This window comes from Spermophilus citellus (assembly GCF_964194105.1).
Source record: "Spermophilus citellus genome assembly, chromosome: 6".
NCBI classification, from domain to species: Eukaryota; Metazoa; Chordata; class Mammalia; order Rodentia; family Sciuridae; genus Spermophilus; species Spermophilus citellus.
In genome coordinates this window covers 99,506,739-99,523,616 of record NC_138187.1, presented here as the reverse complement: position 1 = coordinate 99,523,616, position 16,878 = coordinate 99,506,739, and the positions used below count along the sequence as shown (strand labels likewise).

The following is a 16,878-nucleotide window of genomic DNA, read 5'->3' as shown; positions in this document are numbered from 1 at the left end:
GACCACAGTACTGCTGAGAACAAAACCAGCCCTCCTCGTGAGCCCACCATGTCAGACTGCCAGAAACTGTTATAAAATCCCTGTCCACTCCCCTACCACCTGGTCAAAGGGTAACCGAGCAGGAGGCGGGCCTAGTGACAAAGGACTGGTGTCTCGCCATCTCCCCTCTTGAAGCGCAGAGCCAGCGCTGGGCTGGGCCAGCAGACTGTTGGTTACACTATGCAGGGTAGGAGTCAGAAGGAAGAGCTATTTAAAGGGTGTGACCTGAAAATGCACCCCAGGTCCCCTTTCAGATACTCCCCTGTACTACTAAACTCAAGACAAGTGTCCAGGCGTCCCCTTCAGATGTCAGTTCATACTGGCACCCTCTGAAGAGGAGCAGGGTCAGAGGTTAAATGTCCTGTCCTCTTGCCTGGGTGTTATCCATAGTGTTGTTTCTATTGATACTTCAGGAATCTCATCTTTATTTCTTAAAAGGATTTCTTTGTTTTGTTGCAAATTTAGATTTGGATTTTTAGATTTGGGAGCTTAGACAATTTTCTAAGTATCCCATGTTAGCCTAGCTCAGGTATGATATTTTAAATGTTTGGAATTCTCCATATGGGCTCATGTATCAGTACCACACTAACTTCCTGGGTAATTTCATGGGAGTTTTTAAATATGGGCCCACCATGTCCTACTCCCCCCAAAACAGTGTTGCCTTAAGCAATATCAGTATGCAGAGAAACCTCCTGACTTAAAGGCTGCTGCAGTTGAGTACAGAAGAAGAAGGACTGGAGCAGCACACAGGGATTAAGAAGAGGAGAGAGGACAACCAGGAAGGAGAGATTAACAGACATGGGACAGCAAGGGCCTCCCAGGGTCCAGACAATCCTGCCCCACAGGGAGATGAAAACCAAGCCAACAAAACTAGGGAATAATTATTTCATGGATACACCTAGCAACAGGGATGTTTAACCATATGGAATTGTCAATGGTTTGACTTACATAGAGCACTGCAGAAAGTAGAAATAGCTATTTTCATAAAAGACAAGTATTTATTCAGCACTTTCCTTCATGATTTGCCTGTAGGACAAGGGTGGAGGACAAAAGTGAGGTGCTGGGAGACACAGGCCCTCCAGGAACACGTGCCATTCACGCACCACAGCTCCGTAAAGGCACATTCAGACCAAAGGCCATCCGTAGAGATTACCTGACACCCATCCCTCACAGACTTGGAATAGTCAGGTGTCGGTTTTGCATTTTATATTCACAACATATAAGAGAGGAGCACAGGGAGTACAAAGTTCTTGAAGGCTTAGATTTAAAATACCGCTCTGCCAGTTACTCTGTGACCTAGGATATTTTATTTCACCTTTCTTGATTTTCTCATCTATAAAATGGAGTAACAATGACCATACAGAAATGATTTAAGTGAAACACTTAACACAATGTCTGATATCGCTCAAAAATGAGTACTGTTTTAAGTGATATTTTAGTTATTATGTCTATACCGAATTCTATGGATGAACTTCCTGAAACACCACACAGAAGTATTATTTCGTGATAAATTCTTTTCTTTCGGCTCATTTCCAGAGCAGGAAATGGCTGATTTGGTAGCATCCTCACTAGGGCTCTTGGGGTGAGTTCCTGGGAGAGGTGTGAGGTGTGGAGGCCACCGCTAGAGGGCTCTGCAGAGATCCTGAGAACGTTTCCTTGGACGTAATGCTGGGGAAGGTACCGTGAGAAGCCCTGGCCTCTGAAAGACTCGTCCTTCTGCTCATCATGGCTGTTCAAGAGGGCAAGTACTAACAAGAACTCCCCCAGAGCGACTTCAGGAGCCATTCTGCCGCACACTAGGGGCATGTGGGTGGATGTCACCAGAAATAGCTGGTAGGTGCCAAGTTAGGGGAACCCTGTTGTTCTGCCTCACTCTCCACTGGTACCACTCCACTGAGTTACCCTTATTGGGGATCAGAATGGCAGTACAGTGGAACACCAACTTTGAGACAGGTTCTGAAACTCTGGGTGAGAACTTAACCAATAATAACAACCAAACCCACCTTGAATCTTCGGATTTCCTGTAGTGGCTGGGGCCAGAACTGAGTTTGGGGCACATGTGAGTGAGATCCTATAAAGTGTCTCCCTTGGCATTCTGGGGTGTAGGAGCCTAGAGTCCTACCTGTAGTGGATAGTGGGGCACATTTCATGATGCACTATCCCAGATTAACAATAAATGATAAAGGTCCCTCTGGACTCAGCAGTCACTAGGGATGCAATAGATAAATCGAGGCCTTTTAACAAGCCCCTTCACCTAGTAGCTGGCAGCAGGTCTGAGTGGCAGCTGAGAAGGCCCGCCTGCAGAATCAAAGGCCAGACAGCAGCTGCAGCAAGAGCTTGGGAGCCTGGGCGCCTGGCAGAAAGGGAGATTTCCTCTAAGCCTGCCTTTTCTCATCGTGGCTGCTTAGTCTGTGGACTGCATTTTCTTCCCCCCAAAGAGTTGTCTCTAGGGCCAGACAAAAAAAACGTGTTCTTAGGCTTAGGAAGCCCACGCAAGCTGTGAGGAGCTTTGCTTTTTCCCTTCTCTCCCTGTAAAACAATTCAGAACTGTGCAGGAGAGGAGTCAGCCCTCCATCCAAGTCAAACACCTCCTGGTTAAACTTGTGGCGACTGGGGCTTACGTGCTCAGGGTCCCCACAAATGCATCGGTCCCACTAAAGGGCTGGTCCGGGAGGCGGCGGCCTGAGGCTGCACCGGGGACTGGCTGAGAGCTCGGGGACGCGGCCGCGGGGCTGGCGGCCTGGGGCGGGGGCGGAGCAGGTGAGCGGCCGGCGGGGCGTGGGGAGTGCACTGGGACGTGACGTTGGAGTTTGCAGCCAGCCCGAGTAGGAGGCCGCGCGTGTGGAGTGCTGCGCGGCCGGGAGGATGTGCGCTGCGGGGCGGCCGCCGCATTGAGCCGCGACGCGGGGCAGGAGCGAGGGGCGAGGAGGAGGCCGCGGCCCGAGAGGCGCGCCGCCGGCCCCAGGATGTAGCGATCGGCGGCAGCGCTCCTGCAGGCGCCGGCTCACCATGAAGAAGCACTCGGCCCGGGTGGCCCCGCTCAGCGCCTGCAACAGTCCGGTCCTGACCCTCACCAAAGTGGAAGGTAAGGCTTGCGGCCCCTCGCCCCTGCGCCTCTGCGCCCGGCACCTGGGCTCGCTGCGGGCTGCGTTCGGGTCGCCGGCCGCCCGGGTGGGTCCGCAGTGCAGCGCGCCGCCGCCGTGGACCTCGCCGCCGCCGAGCGCCACGCGATCTCCCCGGGCAGCGCCCGCGCGTCCGCCCGCGGCGGCGCCTTTCCTGCGGGCTCTGCCCGCTGCCCACCTCGCCGCCCGGGCACCGGCGCTGCCTGGGTTGCAGCGTACTCCCCGCAGCCCGGCTGGGCCGGGTGTTGCCCCGCGGGGGCAGGCGGTGCGGGCGGTGCAGGCGGGTGCAGGCGGGGATATCTTTGCGGCTTTACAGCCGAGGGACTTGGTAAGGATGGGCGGGGCTGGCAGGTGCTGGGAAGCCGGTTGCAGCCCCTGGATGTGTTTGTTCCCCGTGGCTCCGGAATGTGCCCCACCATCCGTGTCGCCCCTTGAGTATGGATACGCCCCCACAGGGGACATGTGGGGGAGAGTAGCGGCCACGCTGTCATTCCTCTGGCCAGAGAGGGGACCCTGCTTTCCCACAGGGGTACCATCTCAGTCCTGCACTCCCCAGAGCTGGCCCAGCTGGCCGGCTGGAGCGTGGGAGGGGCAGGCAGAAGGAGGAGAGCAGCCCCTTCGTGCCCTGAGCTGCCAAGTCCTGCAGCAAACAGCCATTGGCACTCCCGTGAGAGGTGACCACTGAAATTAGGGCCTGTGGGTGCAAGGACCCTGCACCCCACTTGTGAGTTCTTGCTTGTTGCAATGAAGTGAGAACCAGTGAGGGTGAAACACAGGCTAGCAGTGGCAGGGTGCTGCCAGCCTGAACATCCACCAAGGCTGGTGGTAGCCATCTGGTACCTGCAGATAAGGACTCTGAGACCCAGAAAGGTGGAGAGACTATCCCCAGACCTAGCGCTGGAGCTGTGAAGAGCATGAAGGGATCCTAAGCCCATGCAAACCCTTGGTTTTTGCCTGAGCTGCAGGTACCTCTTTCTGGTCAAGTTCTGCCTTAGGAGGTTGGGTTTTCTCCAGTGGCTGTTTCCTCCCCTCCCCTCTCTGGAAAGACCTGGTGGGAGTGGCCCACCCCAGAAATTCAAGTGGCCTTGCCCCAGGTGCCTGAGTGGGAGGAAGCTTGATGTTTACCTCTCTTGGCAAAGCGTAGACACTAGTGGGATGCACAGGAAGTCACCCACCTCCACCTGCTCCTGGGCAGGTGGGCTCTGATGGCCAGCAGCCAGTGAACCCTGGGGCTCCCCTACCCCAGCTTGGGTAGGACAGGCCTGAGCTCACTGGGAGATACGCTGGAAATGGTGGTGAGGCCACCTGAGCAGGGTGCTGTGGCCTCAGAGGTGCTGCAGGGACAGCAAGTGACAGCAGCAGGCACAGATGTCCTCTGGCCTCTTAGAGGTTGCCTTCAGGGAATGAAAGTGAGGAGTCTCCTCTCTGCCTTAGGGCTGCTGCCAACTGAGCTGGGTCCCTTTCACACTGAGGGCCTCTGCCTTACTCTGGGTTGGTTTGTTTAGCCAGCACTCACACACACATCTGTGGGGAATGGAGAGTGTGTTGCACCAGGAATGGGGCAAAGTGAGCATGGAGATGGGGCTCTGCCCCTTATACAGTGTGACCTATGTAAACCTGACGCTGAGCCTCAGTTGCCTTGAATGTGAAGAAGTACCAGCCTACCTAGGCACACTGTTGGGGATGGAAGGAGGTAGAGCTGAGTGACAGTGTCTAGCAAGTGCCTGGCACACAGAAGGTGCTCAGTAAATATCTGGCCCTTCCTGCAGCCACAGCTGGACTCCTTTGGCACACCTTGCTGCTCCCAAGGAGCGTGGTGTGGGACAGTGTCTTGAAGCACCTGCAGGGCTGCAGGGATTCCCTTGCTGAGTGGGCTGCCCATGCAGGCATCAGCCAGAGTCTGCGGGTCAGGACTTCCTAACACCTGTCCTGGCTACACTGGGCTCATGCAGGGCTTTTTCTTTGTCTGGATTTTTCCTTTGGTGTTCAGTTTGCTTGGGGGTCTGTTTTTCTACAACCATTTGCATCTTGAATGCTTGTTTTGGAAGTGTTGAATCCTTCTGTTTTCCTTGGGTGCACAGGGCAAGGTGATCCCCTGCCATGCTGGATATGAAGAGCAGACAGGCTGCAGGGGCAGAGTGCAGCCAGCCAGGAAGGTTTATTAGCTTGTGGAGTGTGTCATCTAAGGGAGGCAAGAAGCCACCAGCCTTTGGTGCTTATAAAACCAAAATAGAAAATGCAGCTCTCTGGTGAAGGCAGACACAGGAGGATGGACAAGATGACTTCACTTAAGCAATAAAGGATTCAACTGCCTTGCTCTGTCCTGTGACCATTTAACAAGGCCCTGAAATGCGAAGATGAGCAATGCTAGCTGCATTCTCTTAAGGAAATTTCATTCCAGTGGGAAAGAGACATTGCAGATAAATTGTCAAATAAAAGGTAGAGAGTTCTGGTGCAGCGCGGAGAACAAAGTGTCACTGGGAAACTGAAAATTGAACAATCTGAGGAGGAAGCCTTTCAGAGGAGGACTTTTTAAAGGAGAAGCTTTCTGAGGAGGAGACCTGTGTGAGAGAAGGCCTTCCTGAGAAGGAGGCCTTTCTGAGAAGTCCCTTCTGAGGAGCAGGCCCTATTGAGAAGACCTCTGGGGAGGAGGAGGTTTCTGAGGAGCGGCCTTCTGAGGAGGAGAACTCTAAGGAGGAGGTCTCTGAGGACCAAGGCTCTGGGAAGGAGGTCTCTGAGGAGGAGGTCTCTGAAGACCAGGGCTCTGGGGAGGAAAGAGGTCTCTGTGGAGGAGGCCCTTCTGAGGAAAAGACCTCTGGGGAGGAGGCCTTCTGAGGAGCAGGACTTCCTGAAGGGAGGCCTTCTGAGGAGGAGGTGTCACCACTGAGGCTCAGGGGGTGTGAGAAAGCGTGTCAGCCATGGAGGAGAGGAGAGTCTATTTCAGGCAGAGGCTTGGCCAGGATGCCTGAGGAGAGCGGGGCTGGGCCTGGGCAGGGGCTGAGGCTCCCTGAGCAGCTCTGGCCAGGTGGGGGCTCTGTCACAGCTACGTGGGCCTTGCTCCCCTGCCCTCTCCCTGGCTTTCCCATCAGAAGTGGACACTGTTGGTCAGGAGCACGTCTCTAGTACAGGAGCATTCACTAGGGTCACCACCCCCACGAACAGCTAACTTGTATTCAAATTGTCTTCACTGGGAAGGAGCAGTTGAGAACAGTAGGAAGAACTCCCCCCAGAGGGCAGGGGTGCAAGGCTGTGGAAGGCCTGGGGGCTTTGGCATTTAGTGCCCAGCCTCGGGCTGGCTGAGGGATTCTGGGAGTCTGTTTCTCTTTATGGAAGTGGGGAATGGTGTTTCCCTTGACCGTGAGGACAAGCATTCTTGCTGGTGAATGTCCAACATGTTGCAGATTCTGCGCAGTGGGAGATGGCTCATCATCTCTGCCCTCCCAAAGCTAGGGTGTGCACTGTTAATCTACTTTACAGATGAGGAGACTAAGGCTCCAAGAATCATTAGCACAAGGTCGTGGAGTTAGAAGATAAGAGAGCCTTCAAATCCATTTCAGTCTGGCTCTGAATGTGGAACAACTACATGACTGAGAAAGAGAGAATTGCACCTGCTCATGGTGCTTCCCAGGTGCTTAGTGAATGTTTGCCCCCTGAAGCACCCACTGTAACAAGATGCATGGTCTGGACCCCACCAGGGTCCCAGTGCTGTTGGCGTTATAAGTGCCTCTGCTCCAGGAGGAGGTGGTCTCTGTTACCCCCTACACAGGCCTGGCTCACTCACTGGTTGCTAGGTTCAGATATCAAGGGATGCAGTTATCCACATGGAGATTAGCCCTGCTGGCCCAACCTCAGACATATGCTGACAAACTGTCTCTGTGTCCAAAGACATTTCCCTGGTGACTAGTCCCAGGCCTGAAACGCCATTGACAAAGTCATTCATGCATCAACTGAGTATGTTTTGTAACATGTGCAAGAGAATGAACCGGAGGCTCTGGGGGATTCTAGGAGAAGTAAAATACGATCCTTGACCCAACTGAGCTTCCAAACTAGTGGGCAGTGTCAGAAGGGCACACAGCACAGGTTAACGGCTTTGATTCCATGGAAGGACAGTAAAATAAATGGGGCATTTCCAAGGAAAGTGCACTCATTTCTTTCTGGGACCCAGATGGCCAGTAGACAACACTCTTGCCATCTTTACCCTCTTGTTAGCCAAAAAACTTAATCTAACAGGTTACTCTGTCTGCAAAGCCCAGATGTGGCCACAGGCTCTGCCCTGTTGTCACACTGGAGGTGGTGACTACCCCTGCAGTGGGAGCTTGGACAGTGATCAGAAAGGATGCCATCTGTGCCCCAGGCTGTCACAGGGTGGGTAAGAAGATGGCCTTCCTGGCAGAGGGAGTCTCAGGCAAAGGTGCAGAGCCAGGAACAGTGTCACTCAGCGGACTTGGCCAGTGGCTGCTGGGGCTGAGTTCAGGGTAACTAGAGGTGCAGGCGTGGAGGAGCTTGAGGCCATGGCAGGAAGGCTCGGGCCTCCTGAATGCAAGGCAGCAGTGGAGGGTCGTGGAGACAGGTAGGAAGGGCACCAGGGGAGGAGGGGGTCACCGCAGGTCTAAGCAGACAAGACGGTCATGCTGAGCAGTGCCATTTATACCAGATCCTGAAACTTGATTCTTCAGCTACAAAGTTTCTTGATAAAGTATTTAAGGTAGAATAAAACCAAAGTCTGTCACACGTGATGAGAAGCAGAGTTGATCCAAGGCCCTTTTGTTTCACGGAGTGTGTGAGTTACACCCAACTGTGCACACAAGTGTATATGGTGTTGAGGTCATGGAGGTGGAAAGGCCGGTGCCCTTGCTGGAAAGGGTCCAGTGGAGGAGGGACATGCTGGGAGCCACGGCAGAGTCCAGGCTGGTGGTCTGTCAGTGGGGGTGACATGGGCTGCTTGTCGTGAGCCCTTGCCCTGGGGCGCTTCACTGGATGCTGCGGCACCTCACACAGCAGGTCCTGGCATAGATCCCGCTGTGCCGGTGAGGACGTGGAGTACGGACGGGGTTTAGGCAGTCCTCGCTGTGAGACCGTTGCGTCCAGGTTCGCCTGTATCCTGCGGAGCAGGCTGGGGACAGCAGTGGAGATGGAGCCTGAACACCTGGGGGAATGGGGCACCACCAGCAGTGACAGCAAGTGGAGGGGACCCTGGCTGTGAGGGGCGTGGGCATGAGGCCTCAGCAGTGTCTGCAGACCAGGCGTGCCACAGGCCAGGAGGAGGGAGGGAGATGGCAAGCCTGATAGGCAAATGGGACCTGCAGTGACCAGGCTGGCAGAGGACCTGGCCATGGCCACATGTGCTTAGGATCTAGGGGAAGCAAGGCAGTCTGAACGGCTGGGACCCAGAAATATGGAGCCATGGAAACGAGGGGAGGAGGCAGATGCAGCCAGGAGGGCGAGTTTGCAGAAGCCGATCTAAGTGGGTGCTGTTCTGGGAGCCAGATTGCAGGAGGTGAGCCGTCTAGGGAGGGAGGGGCCGCTGCAGGAGGCTGAGCGTGGGACCAGGGAAAGGCGCACCAGGGAGGCTGATCCCAGAACAGGTCTGAGATTGCCCCCAGAGACAGGCAGCTGATGTAGCCTGGCCTGGAGGAGGAGGAGGTCGGGAAGGAGGTGCAGGCCAAGAGAAAGGAGCTGGGAAGGTGAGGCAAAGACAGAATTGTGGAGATGCAGAGGAAGGAAGCCCAGGGACCTGTGCTGGAGCCTTTGATCTCTCCTACGTAGGAAGGAGAAGCTTCTGCTGAACAAGACCAATGGGGATTGTAGGCTTGAAGAGGTGGAAAGTTTCCCAGTGGCTCTGTGGTACGAGCCAAGACAAGATTTAATTCCTAAAAGCCTTTTTGGCGAGTGATCCAATCCTACTAGTTTGACATCTTACAGCTTGGGGGAAGGTCTAGAGGGAAGAAGGCTGGGTGGGGTTTCAGGAGGCTGGGCTGCTCTTCCTGGTCCCCACTTGCTAATGCGTCTCCCTCCTCCTGCAGCCTGGCCTTCTCTTTCTACTATGGAAGATTAGATCTTGGGCTGGCTCTTTTTGCAGGAAGTTCTGAGTCTCTTAAGTGACTTATTCATTATAAGAGATTGGTTTATCTGATTAAAGCCCTTCCCTAGCAATACTCAGCAGCACCCTGGAGGACAGAGACCCGGGACAATAGAGTATCTCCGTCTGCGAGTGTGTGCATGTGTACATGCAGACGCAGGCACTGTCAGGGATGGTTTGGATAATTGAGCAGAGAGTGGAAGGACCAGCTGCGTGAGTACAACTTGTTCCATGAATCTTCAGCAGCAGGAAGCTACCCCACATGATGAGGTGGCACGAAAAGTACAAAAGACCTCAAAGAGAAGCTGGGCAATGTCCCAGCTTTGCCCGGGGCCCCAGGTGCTTTTGGGTTAAACCTCAGCATGCACTCATGAGCTCAGCCGCATCACCCTCCATGGCGGATTAAACCTAGGAGATCAAGTTCAGCACTGTAAGACCAGCCCCACTTTGGCCCTTGACTGGGCAAGTTCAGTCCTGCCGTCGGGATACAGGAGGACTCTGCTGAGAACTTGCATCTACTTGACAAAGCAGTGTTTCTTTCTTCAAGAAAAATTGGAAATATCTCTTGCCATTGGCCTTGAATTTCTGTTTTCCCTTCTTGTTTCCATCTGATGTTCCACCAACCAAAACAAGGGGACAAGCATTGTCCCCACCTTCCTAAAGGGCCTGCAGATGCAGGGCGCAGCCTTTCCCTCGGGGGCTGCCCTGCACTAGCTCTGCCCTCTGTAAATCCCTGGTGGCCCGTGAGTCTCAGCAGCCTGTGCCCCAGTCCATGTGGGAGTCAGAGGACCCAAAACTGCTGCCTGGAAAGGACAAGCATCGGAGAAACATGTGTTTGGGTGTGTGTGGGTCTCTAGCAGCACCCAGATTCACCGGGTCTGCACCTGGTGAGCACTTACTGTATGCTCAGACCACGATGCACCCTGGACATGAACACAGTGGAGTTCCAGAAGGTGCACAGGCCAGGACTAGCAGGGCACGAGGATGACAGCTGAGCCTGGGAGCTCACATGTTTTCAGAGCAAGCACTGAAACTCACTGCCCTGCTCCCTCCCAAGAGCAGACACCGACACCTGCACTTCCCCAGGTGCTGACGGCCTCACCCAAAGCTTCTCGTGACCCATAGTTCACCTGAGTTGTATAATTCCAGGATTGTTTTGAGCCCACAGCATGAGGACGTCTGGAGCCATTTGGAGACCTCTGTGGAAGCCAGGGCGAGGGACATGCCAACACAGAGCCTGCTCCTGGAATGGAGGCAACAGCAGGCAGGTGGGCTGGAGGAGGCTGCCTTACCCCAGCTCTCAGGCTGCTTCAGGTGGAACTCCCAGAGGATCCTCACTCTTCCCCCAAAAAACAGTCTTCTTCTACCTCCCAACTTTCTGTCCTCACCAGGGAAATGTTTCCTGTGAAAAATGCTAATTTCATTTTTTAAAATGGCTTCCCGGTGGCAATTTCCTTCTGTCTCCACACACCACCTCCAAGATCCCCTGGAGGCAGCAGTTATGAGATAGCATCTAACCTTCCTGATCCGGTCTGTTGTTTCTTCTAATGTGTCATCAAAATGAATTCTCTGCCACCTGTATCTTGTCACCACATCCTGACAGGGACAGCTCTCTGTGCCTCGCATCTGTCCATCTGACCTGCTTGTGCTGGTCAGCTCAGGCATGCCCCAGGATGGATAGCTTCAGGAAAATTGTTTTCTGACAGTTCTGGAGGCTGGAAGTCCAAGATGGAGGTGCCAGTAAGGGTTGGCATCCAATGAGGAATCTCTCCTGGCTTGCTCACCTTCTCCCGTGTCCTCCCTGGCCTCTGTTCTGTTAGTGTGCAGCTATTGAAGGATTGGGTTCTCCGGTTCCTCTGCTCCTAAGACTCTTACCTATCAGGTTAGAGCCCCATTCTTTGACCTCTCTTAACCTTGATTACTTCTGCACAGGCCCCACCTCCCCACACAGCCACCCCAGGCATCAGGGCCTCAACCTGTGAATTTGGGGCAGACAGTCATTCAGCCCATGATACCCTCATTCCAGGACAGCAATGCCAGCCCCAAAGCCCACATGTACTCCAGCTGTTCCAGTTGAGAAATGAAGTCTGTCCTCTGCAGACCTGACGTACCTTTTTAGCACTGCCCAGTTCAGACTGAGCTCTCAGCACCACCAGCTGTGAGGGGGAGGAGGAGGAAGCTGTCCATTCTTGCTCATGCTTTGGGCTGGGCCAGACCTGAGTGGAACTGCTTCTCAGCTGCCCACCAACCTGTGACCTTAGAGACAGTTACTCTCAGAGCCTCCGCTGTCCAGTCTGCAAGATCTGCAAATAATCATCCTGACTGTCTCCATCATAGTGGGGGATGTGACGCAGGACCTCTCCCAGCAAGTGGTGCACGTGCTGTGTGTCTAACCGGCTCCCGTGCCTGTTTCCCCCTCTACTCCATCTGCTCTGCTCGAGGTCAGCATCCAGCTTCAGTTGTTCATAGATCCCTTTCTTTCCCTGGGACCAGTGCTAGCTAGGCAGGAGCAGAGATGAGGCCTCAGCCATATATGAAGAGTAGCAGTGTTTTCTTTTTCTTTTTTTTAAACAGTTGATTTTATTTATTTATTTGTTTGTTTGTTTGTTTATTTATTTAGGTGGTGCTGAAGATTGAACCCAGGGCCTTGTACATGAGAGGCAAGCACTCTACCAACAGAGCTATATCCCCAGCCCCAGTAGCAGTGTTTTCTGAGCCAAGGTCCAGGAATCCACACAGACGGTCCAGCAAGGGTGGGTGGACGTAACAGGTAGAGAGATGAGACATGAGGATTGCCTTTGGATATGAGGGCATGAGGTGGCCCAGGACTTGTGATGGTGCCTTCTGCAAAACTTCCCTTTCCTCCACACCATTGATTAAGAAAAGAGGGTTACACATAAACTCACTGAACAAGTATTTAATGAGTAGATGAGAAAAACAAAACCCAAAATGCATTTTGGGAAAATAAATTATATTTGCAAAAAATCAAAAGCAAAATCTTTCTTCCAAAAAACTCCTCATCTTGAAAAAGCTATTTAACTTGATTTTATAGTTCTATAAAAGCTATTCAGTTTGGTGGTCAGGTTCTGAGCTGGTGTATCCATTGGTGACCAATAAATGGGAAATCGTTCTTCAAGCCTTGTCTTTTCTTGGGCAGTCCAGGAAAAGAAAGAAGGGTGCCGAGGTAGTCTGGGTCCCTGAGCAGTTCCCAGCTGTGTCTCCTGGAGATGGAATTAGAAGCTCTGACCCTCTAAGATGTGGGCTCTCTAAACCCTGGACTAAGCACATCCTCCTGGGAAGAGCTCTGTCTTGTGCAGGGGTAGATAAAGATCAGAGGATAAGTGGCCTAAAATGTAACTAGTCCACCCATATGAACTAGTCCCTATGAACATGAATCTATGCATCTGCACAAGGACTTACATTCGTATGCTCATAGCAGCATTATTCACCATAGCCCCAAACTAGAAGCAACCCATTTGCCCTGATAGATGAGTGGATAAACGATATGGTATCCATGCGATGGAATACTACACAAGCCTAAGAAGGATGAACAGTTAACATGGGCTACAACATAGATGGACCCCAAAGACACTGCTAAATGAAAGAAGCCAGAGGTGGGAGTCTGCAGGACTGTATGAAATGTCCAGAATACTCAAGTTTTAGAGAAGGAAAGCAGATCCCAGTGGCCTAGGGATAGAGGCTGGCAATAGGGGGCAGGAGGACTCATTTTGGAGTGATGGAACTACTCTACATCTGCACTGTGGTGATGTTTTTCTCAATTCTGTGCATTTGCTACACATCACTGAACTGCACACTTAAAATTACTGAATTTTATGGGGTAAAAATTATACCTCCATAAAGCTATAAAAGTATCTGTGTGGGTCCTGTGGACGTAGATGCCGGTTGAGAGGCCTTTCCCACTCTCTGCTTGCAGGAGACTTGGCCATGCCAGCCCGTGGTGTCTTTGGCCCCAAGACCCTTACCCTAAGGACAGGGCTCTCTCTGGAGACTTCTCCATGGAAGGTGTCAGCAAGGACCCACTTGTTCCCAGGGAGCTGGTAGAAGAGACATTGGTGTTTTCTTGAAGCACATAAGAGCCATTTTATAGGCCATTTCAGGAGACAGTAAATGATTTTCCAACCCAAATGGCTTTCTCCTTGTAGAAATGGCTTCCACCACAGGGACATAAGAAGCACCCAATTTGTCATTTTCTCAGGGAAAAGCAGTGGATGGTTCATGGACCCAAAATGGGCTAGTGGCTAGGCTAGATCTCCAGCTCACCCTCTGTGATCTAGACATTGCCTCTGGGTCCTGTTTCTTCTGGAACAAAGTGTGACTCCTCTGTAATTCCCCTAGGGACTGGCATACATCGTGACTGTGGGGGAGGTGGGACTGACACCCAGTTTGCCTGGCAACCCTCAGGATTCTGAGACAGTTCAGAGGGACTCGTGAGCTCAGGCTTGGTGACGTGTCACAGTGCAAGGAGAATCCCTGTGCAGAAGAGGGCAGGCCCCCCCCTACACACACATATACTTACACACACACACACACTGTCACACACACACTGTCCCACACACTCTTACATCACACACACACTTACACTCACATATTCTCATGCATACACTCACACACCAACACACTCACATACTCTAACACACACACACTCTCACACACACTTCCAAACACACACTCACACATTCTCTCTCTCTCTCTCTCTCTCTCTCTCTCTCTCTCTCTCTCTCTCTCACACACACACACACACACACACACACACACACACACATACACACCATTCTGGCAACAGTGCTTAGAAGGGCCCACCTGCCCTGCAGATGTCTGGGTGGATTAAGTGGCCTAAACAGAGCATCTAGAAGTGACACAGCTACAGGGAGATGCTTAGAACCACACAGAGAATCTGTCAGCACCACCGTTGGGCCAGGGTGTGATCTGTGTCTTGCTCCCAAGCTGCTGCCTGCAGGACAAGAGTGGAATTCAGGGTACAAGAAGATCCTAAGCAGATGGTCTGCTAGAAGAGCAGGTGGAGAGTGAGACCAAGGTGACACAACAGGACTCTAGTCATACACTAATGGCCAGAGAGCTGTGTGAGGCTCATTCGTATTGATTTCCTGGAGGCACCGCCTCTCTTGGCTCTAATGGAGTGAAATCAAACCATCAAACTGGCAGCACTTGTCCTGAAGCTTAGGAGGGGGAGTCACAAAAGTTTCCTGCACTTGAAGACTTGAGAGGCTCTGAGGAGGATTAAGCCCTCCTTGCCGTGACTCCATGTCTGAAACCTATTGGGCATTACCTGGACAGCTCGTTGAGGTCCAGTTGGGGAAACTTGGCCTGCATTTCAATGGTGGATAAAAACAGTGCCTGAGGACTGTTTGTGGTGTTGCTCTTCCACGTTTCAGCCCTCTGCTTGCACTTCCTTCCGAAAGGAGGGTCTGTTGACATCTGGATTTGCTCCTGTCCCTTCCACAAACCTGGCAGTTTCTCCTGCGGCATGATTGAGCAGCCCCATGGGGCGGGGTGGGGTCCATGATGCTGCTGCCCCTGGGCAGGTCACACACGCTCTGACACTGGACGAGGCTCCTCCCTAGTCAGACCCTTTCTGTCCCACCAGGCTCAGCCTCACTGCAACCTACTCTGACTCTGGTCACTAACAGGGCACACCGGCCATGCTATCTTCATGACTGCTGGTTACGGTTGTGGTTGGAAGTCTCCGCATTTTGCACATAACTGTTCTTAATTCTTTTTTGGGTGCGTCCTGTCACTCCCACAGTTCCTGAAGGATAATGATCACACGTTGCACTTGTTCCTAAACTAAAGCTCTGGACACAGGGCAGATACTTCCTGCCAATCTCCTGTCCAGTGGAGATGTTCCCGGGAGTCGTTACTGCACACAGCCCAGAGAGCTTTATAAAGTCTGTGCTGGGGTGTGTTAGGTTAAATGACTGCAGGACAGAGACAACGCAACCTCGGTTTTGCTGAGTGAGTGGGTCTGTGTCCGTTTGTCCTGCACAGGACTGCTGATGTGTCCTTGTGTCCTGCACAGACAAGAAACTGTAGAAAATGCAGCAGCAGCAGCAGCAGTGAGAGCTCTCTTATTATAGGTTGCTTTTCATTCTTGCTTCTCAGTACTTTTATAATGTGTTTATAAAGAACGTTTTGTATTTATAGAGGGAGGAGGAATCTGGAAGTATTAAGAATATGTGAGGTGATGAAACTGATATGTGGTTATTATTATTATAAGAGACTCAATGCAGTGACTGGAGGGTTTGCAATGAATTAGGTTTTGATGTCTGTTCCTTTTTAAGGGTCTGTTCCACTGTTTCTCAAAGTGTGTTCCAGGGCACACCAGGACCTACCACAGATGTTACCCACTTAGTTAAGATAGCAGGCAGGCACGCAGGCTGTAGCAGCCTCCTGGGAATTCACCACGTCTGTGCCCTGAAGATTCCTAAAGCAAAGAACCTGTCAGTTCTATTTATTGTTTTCCAAACTTAACAGCAGCCACAGACTCCTTTTCTCTTATCATTCCTATTACCTGTGTTGCACGTTTGAAAACACAGTTCAATCTTACATGTTATTTTTAAGGAAGAGTTATGAGTTTAGTTTACAGAGTCTCTATTTTTTGTGCATTATTGATATTCCCTTGGTTGGAGGATTGAAGAGGGCACGAGGCTAGAGAAAGGCTGCTCAAGCACAAAGCCATTTCAGCAACATAAAATCACAGGATCCGGTGGCTTTCTCTTTCCCTGGGAATGTGGCATAGCACCAGCACTCAGGCCCCTGTGTCCTAAAGCTTAATTTGCCATAACAGCACATTAACTGAGGAAATGTGCCCTGAGCTGAATTTGTGCAGCCTCCCCCGGAGTCCTTAAGTGGGGGTTTTGACGGGGAGGCCGAGTCTTCATCTCCAATTGTCTTTCCAGGGGAGCTCAGGGCTGAGCTTCATTGAGAGAGAAAACTCCCTGCCCCCCACACGCACCCAGTTATCCAGTACTGAAGGGCTGCAGAGTCTGATTAAAACTGGCAGGTAATCGGGGTGTACACTGAATCTGGGTGCCTCTACCTGAAATGGAATTTGCCTTAAACTGTGGGAATTCACCACGAGCAAAGTTAAGAAGTCCTGGTGGGAGGACATAAAGCGAAAGGCTGGAACTCTGTCTTTCCGTCTCTTGTGCCCGCCCCACCCTGCAGCTGCTGGTGTCAGCAGCTCCTAGGGGGACTAAACACTTGGTTTTCCAGGGCTTCAAAATGGATATACACACACGGGAGAACCAAGAGATTACATACTACTAAAGCAGAAAATGAAGACAACAGAAATCATGTCAAACAGGCTTCGAATCAGCCTTTGACTAGTCACGTAGCACTTGATGATCTTTGACTAAGACAGACACGGTCTAGGCTGGCAGTTAATGACAGGTTCAGACAGCATACAAAATTTGGTTTAATGTTATTAAAGATCACGAAATGACCATTAAGTTTAAATGATGTGTAGAAACCCTCATTTTCTGTACCCTGGAGTGAGGTGCCCTGGCAGCTGGGTGCCCATTCAGCTCAGTGCCGGGCAGAGCACACTGGGGCAAGTGGGCTGCCTGCTGGAGGGCTGCCTCTGTCCATGGTGATTCT

The 16,878-nt window shown here is 52.1% G+C and overlaps 1 protein-coding gene across 3 annotated transcripts in view; it reads left to right on the top strand.

Moving 5' to 3' along the window:
- SLC35F3 (solute carrier family 35 member F3) overlaps positions 1 to 16,878 on the top strand; it is a 251,211-nt gene that overhangs the window by 158,737 nt on the left and 75,596 nt on the right. Inside the window, exon 1 of one of the 3 annotated variants that reach the window (XM_081297092.1) lies at positions 2,815 to 3,124. The exons of the other annotated variants lie outside the window; for them this stretch is intronic. Within the exon in view, the coding sequence (XP_081153218.1) occupies positions 3,049 to 3,124 (76 nt within the window). The 5' untranslated portion in view covers positions 2,815 to 3,048. Of the gene's footprint in view, positions 1 to 2,814; positions 3,125 to 16,878 lie in introns of those variants that run through there. 3 annotated transcript variants of the gene reach the window in all.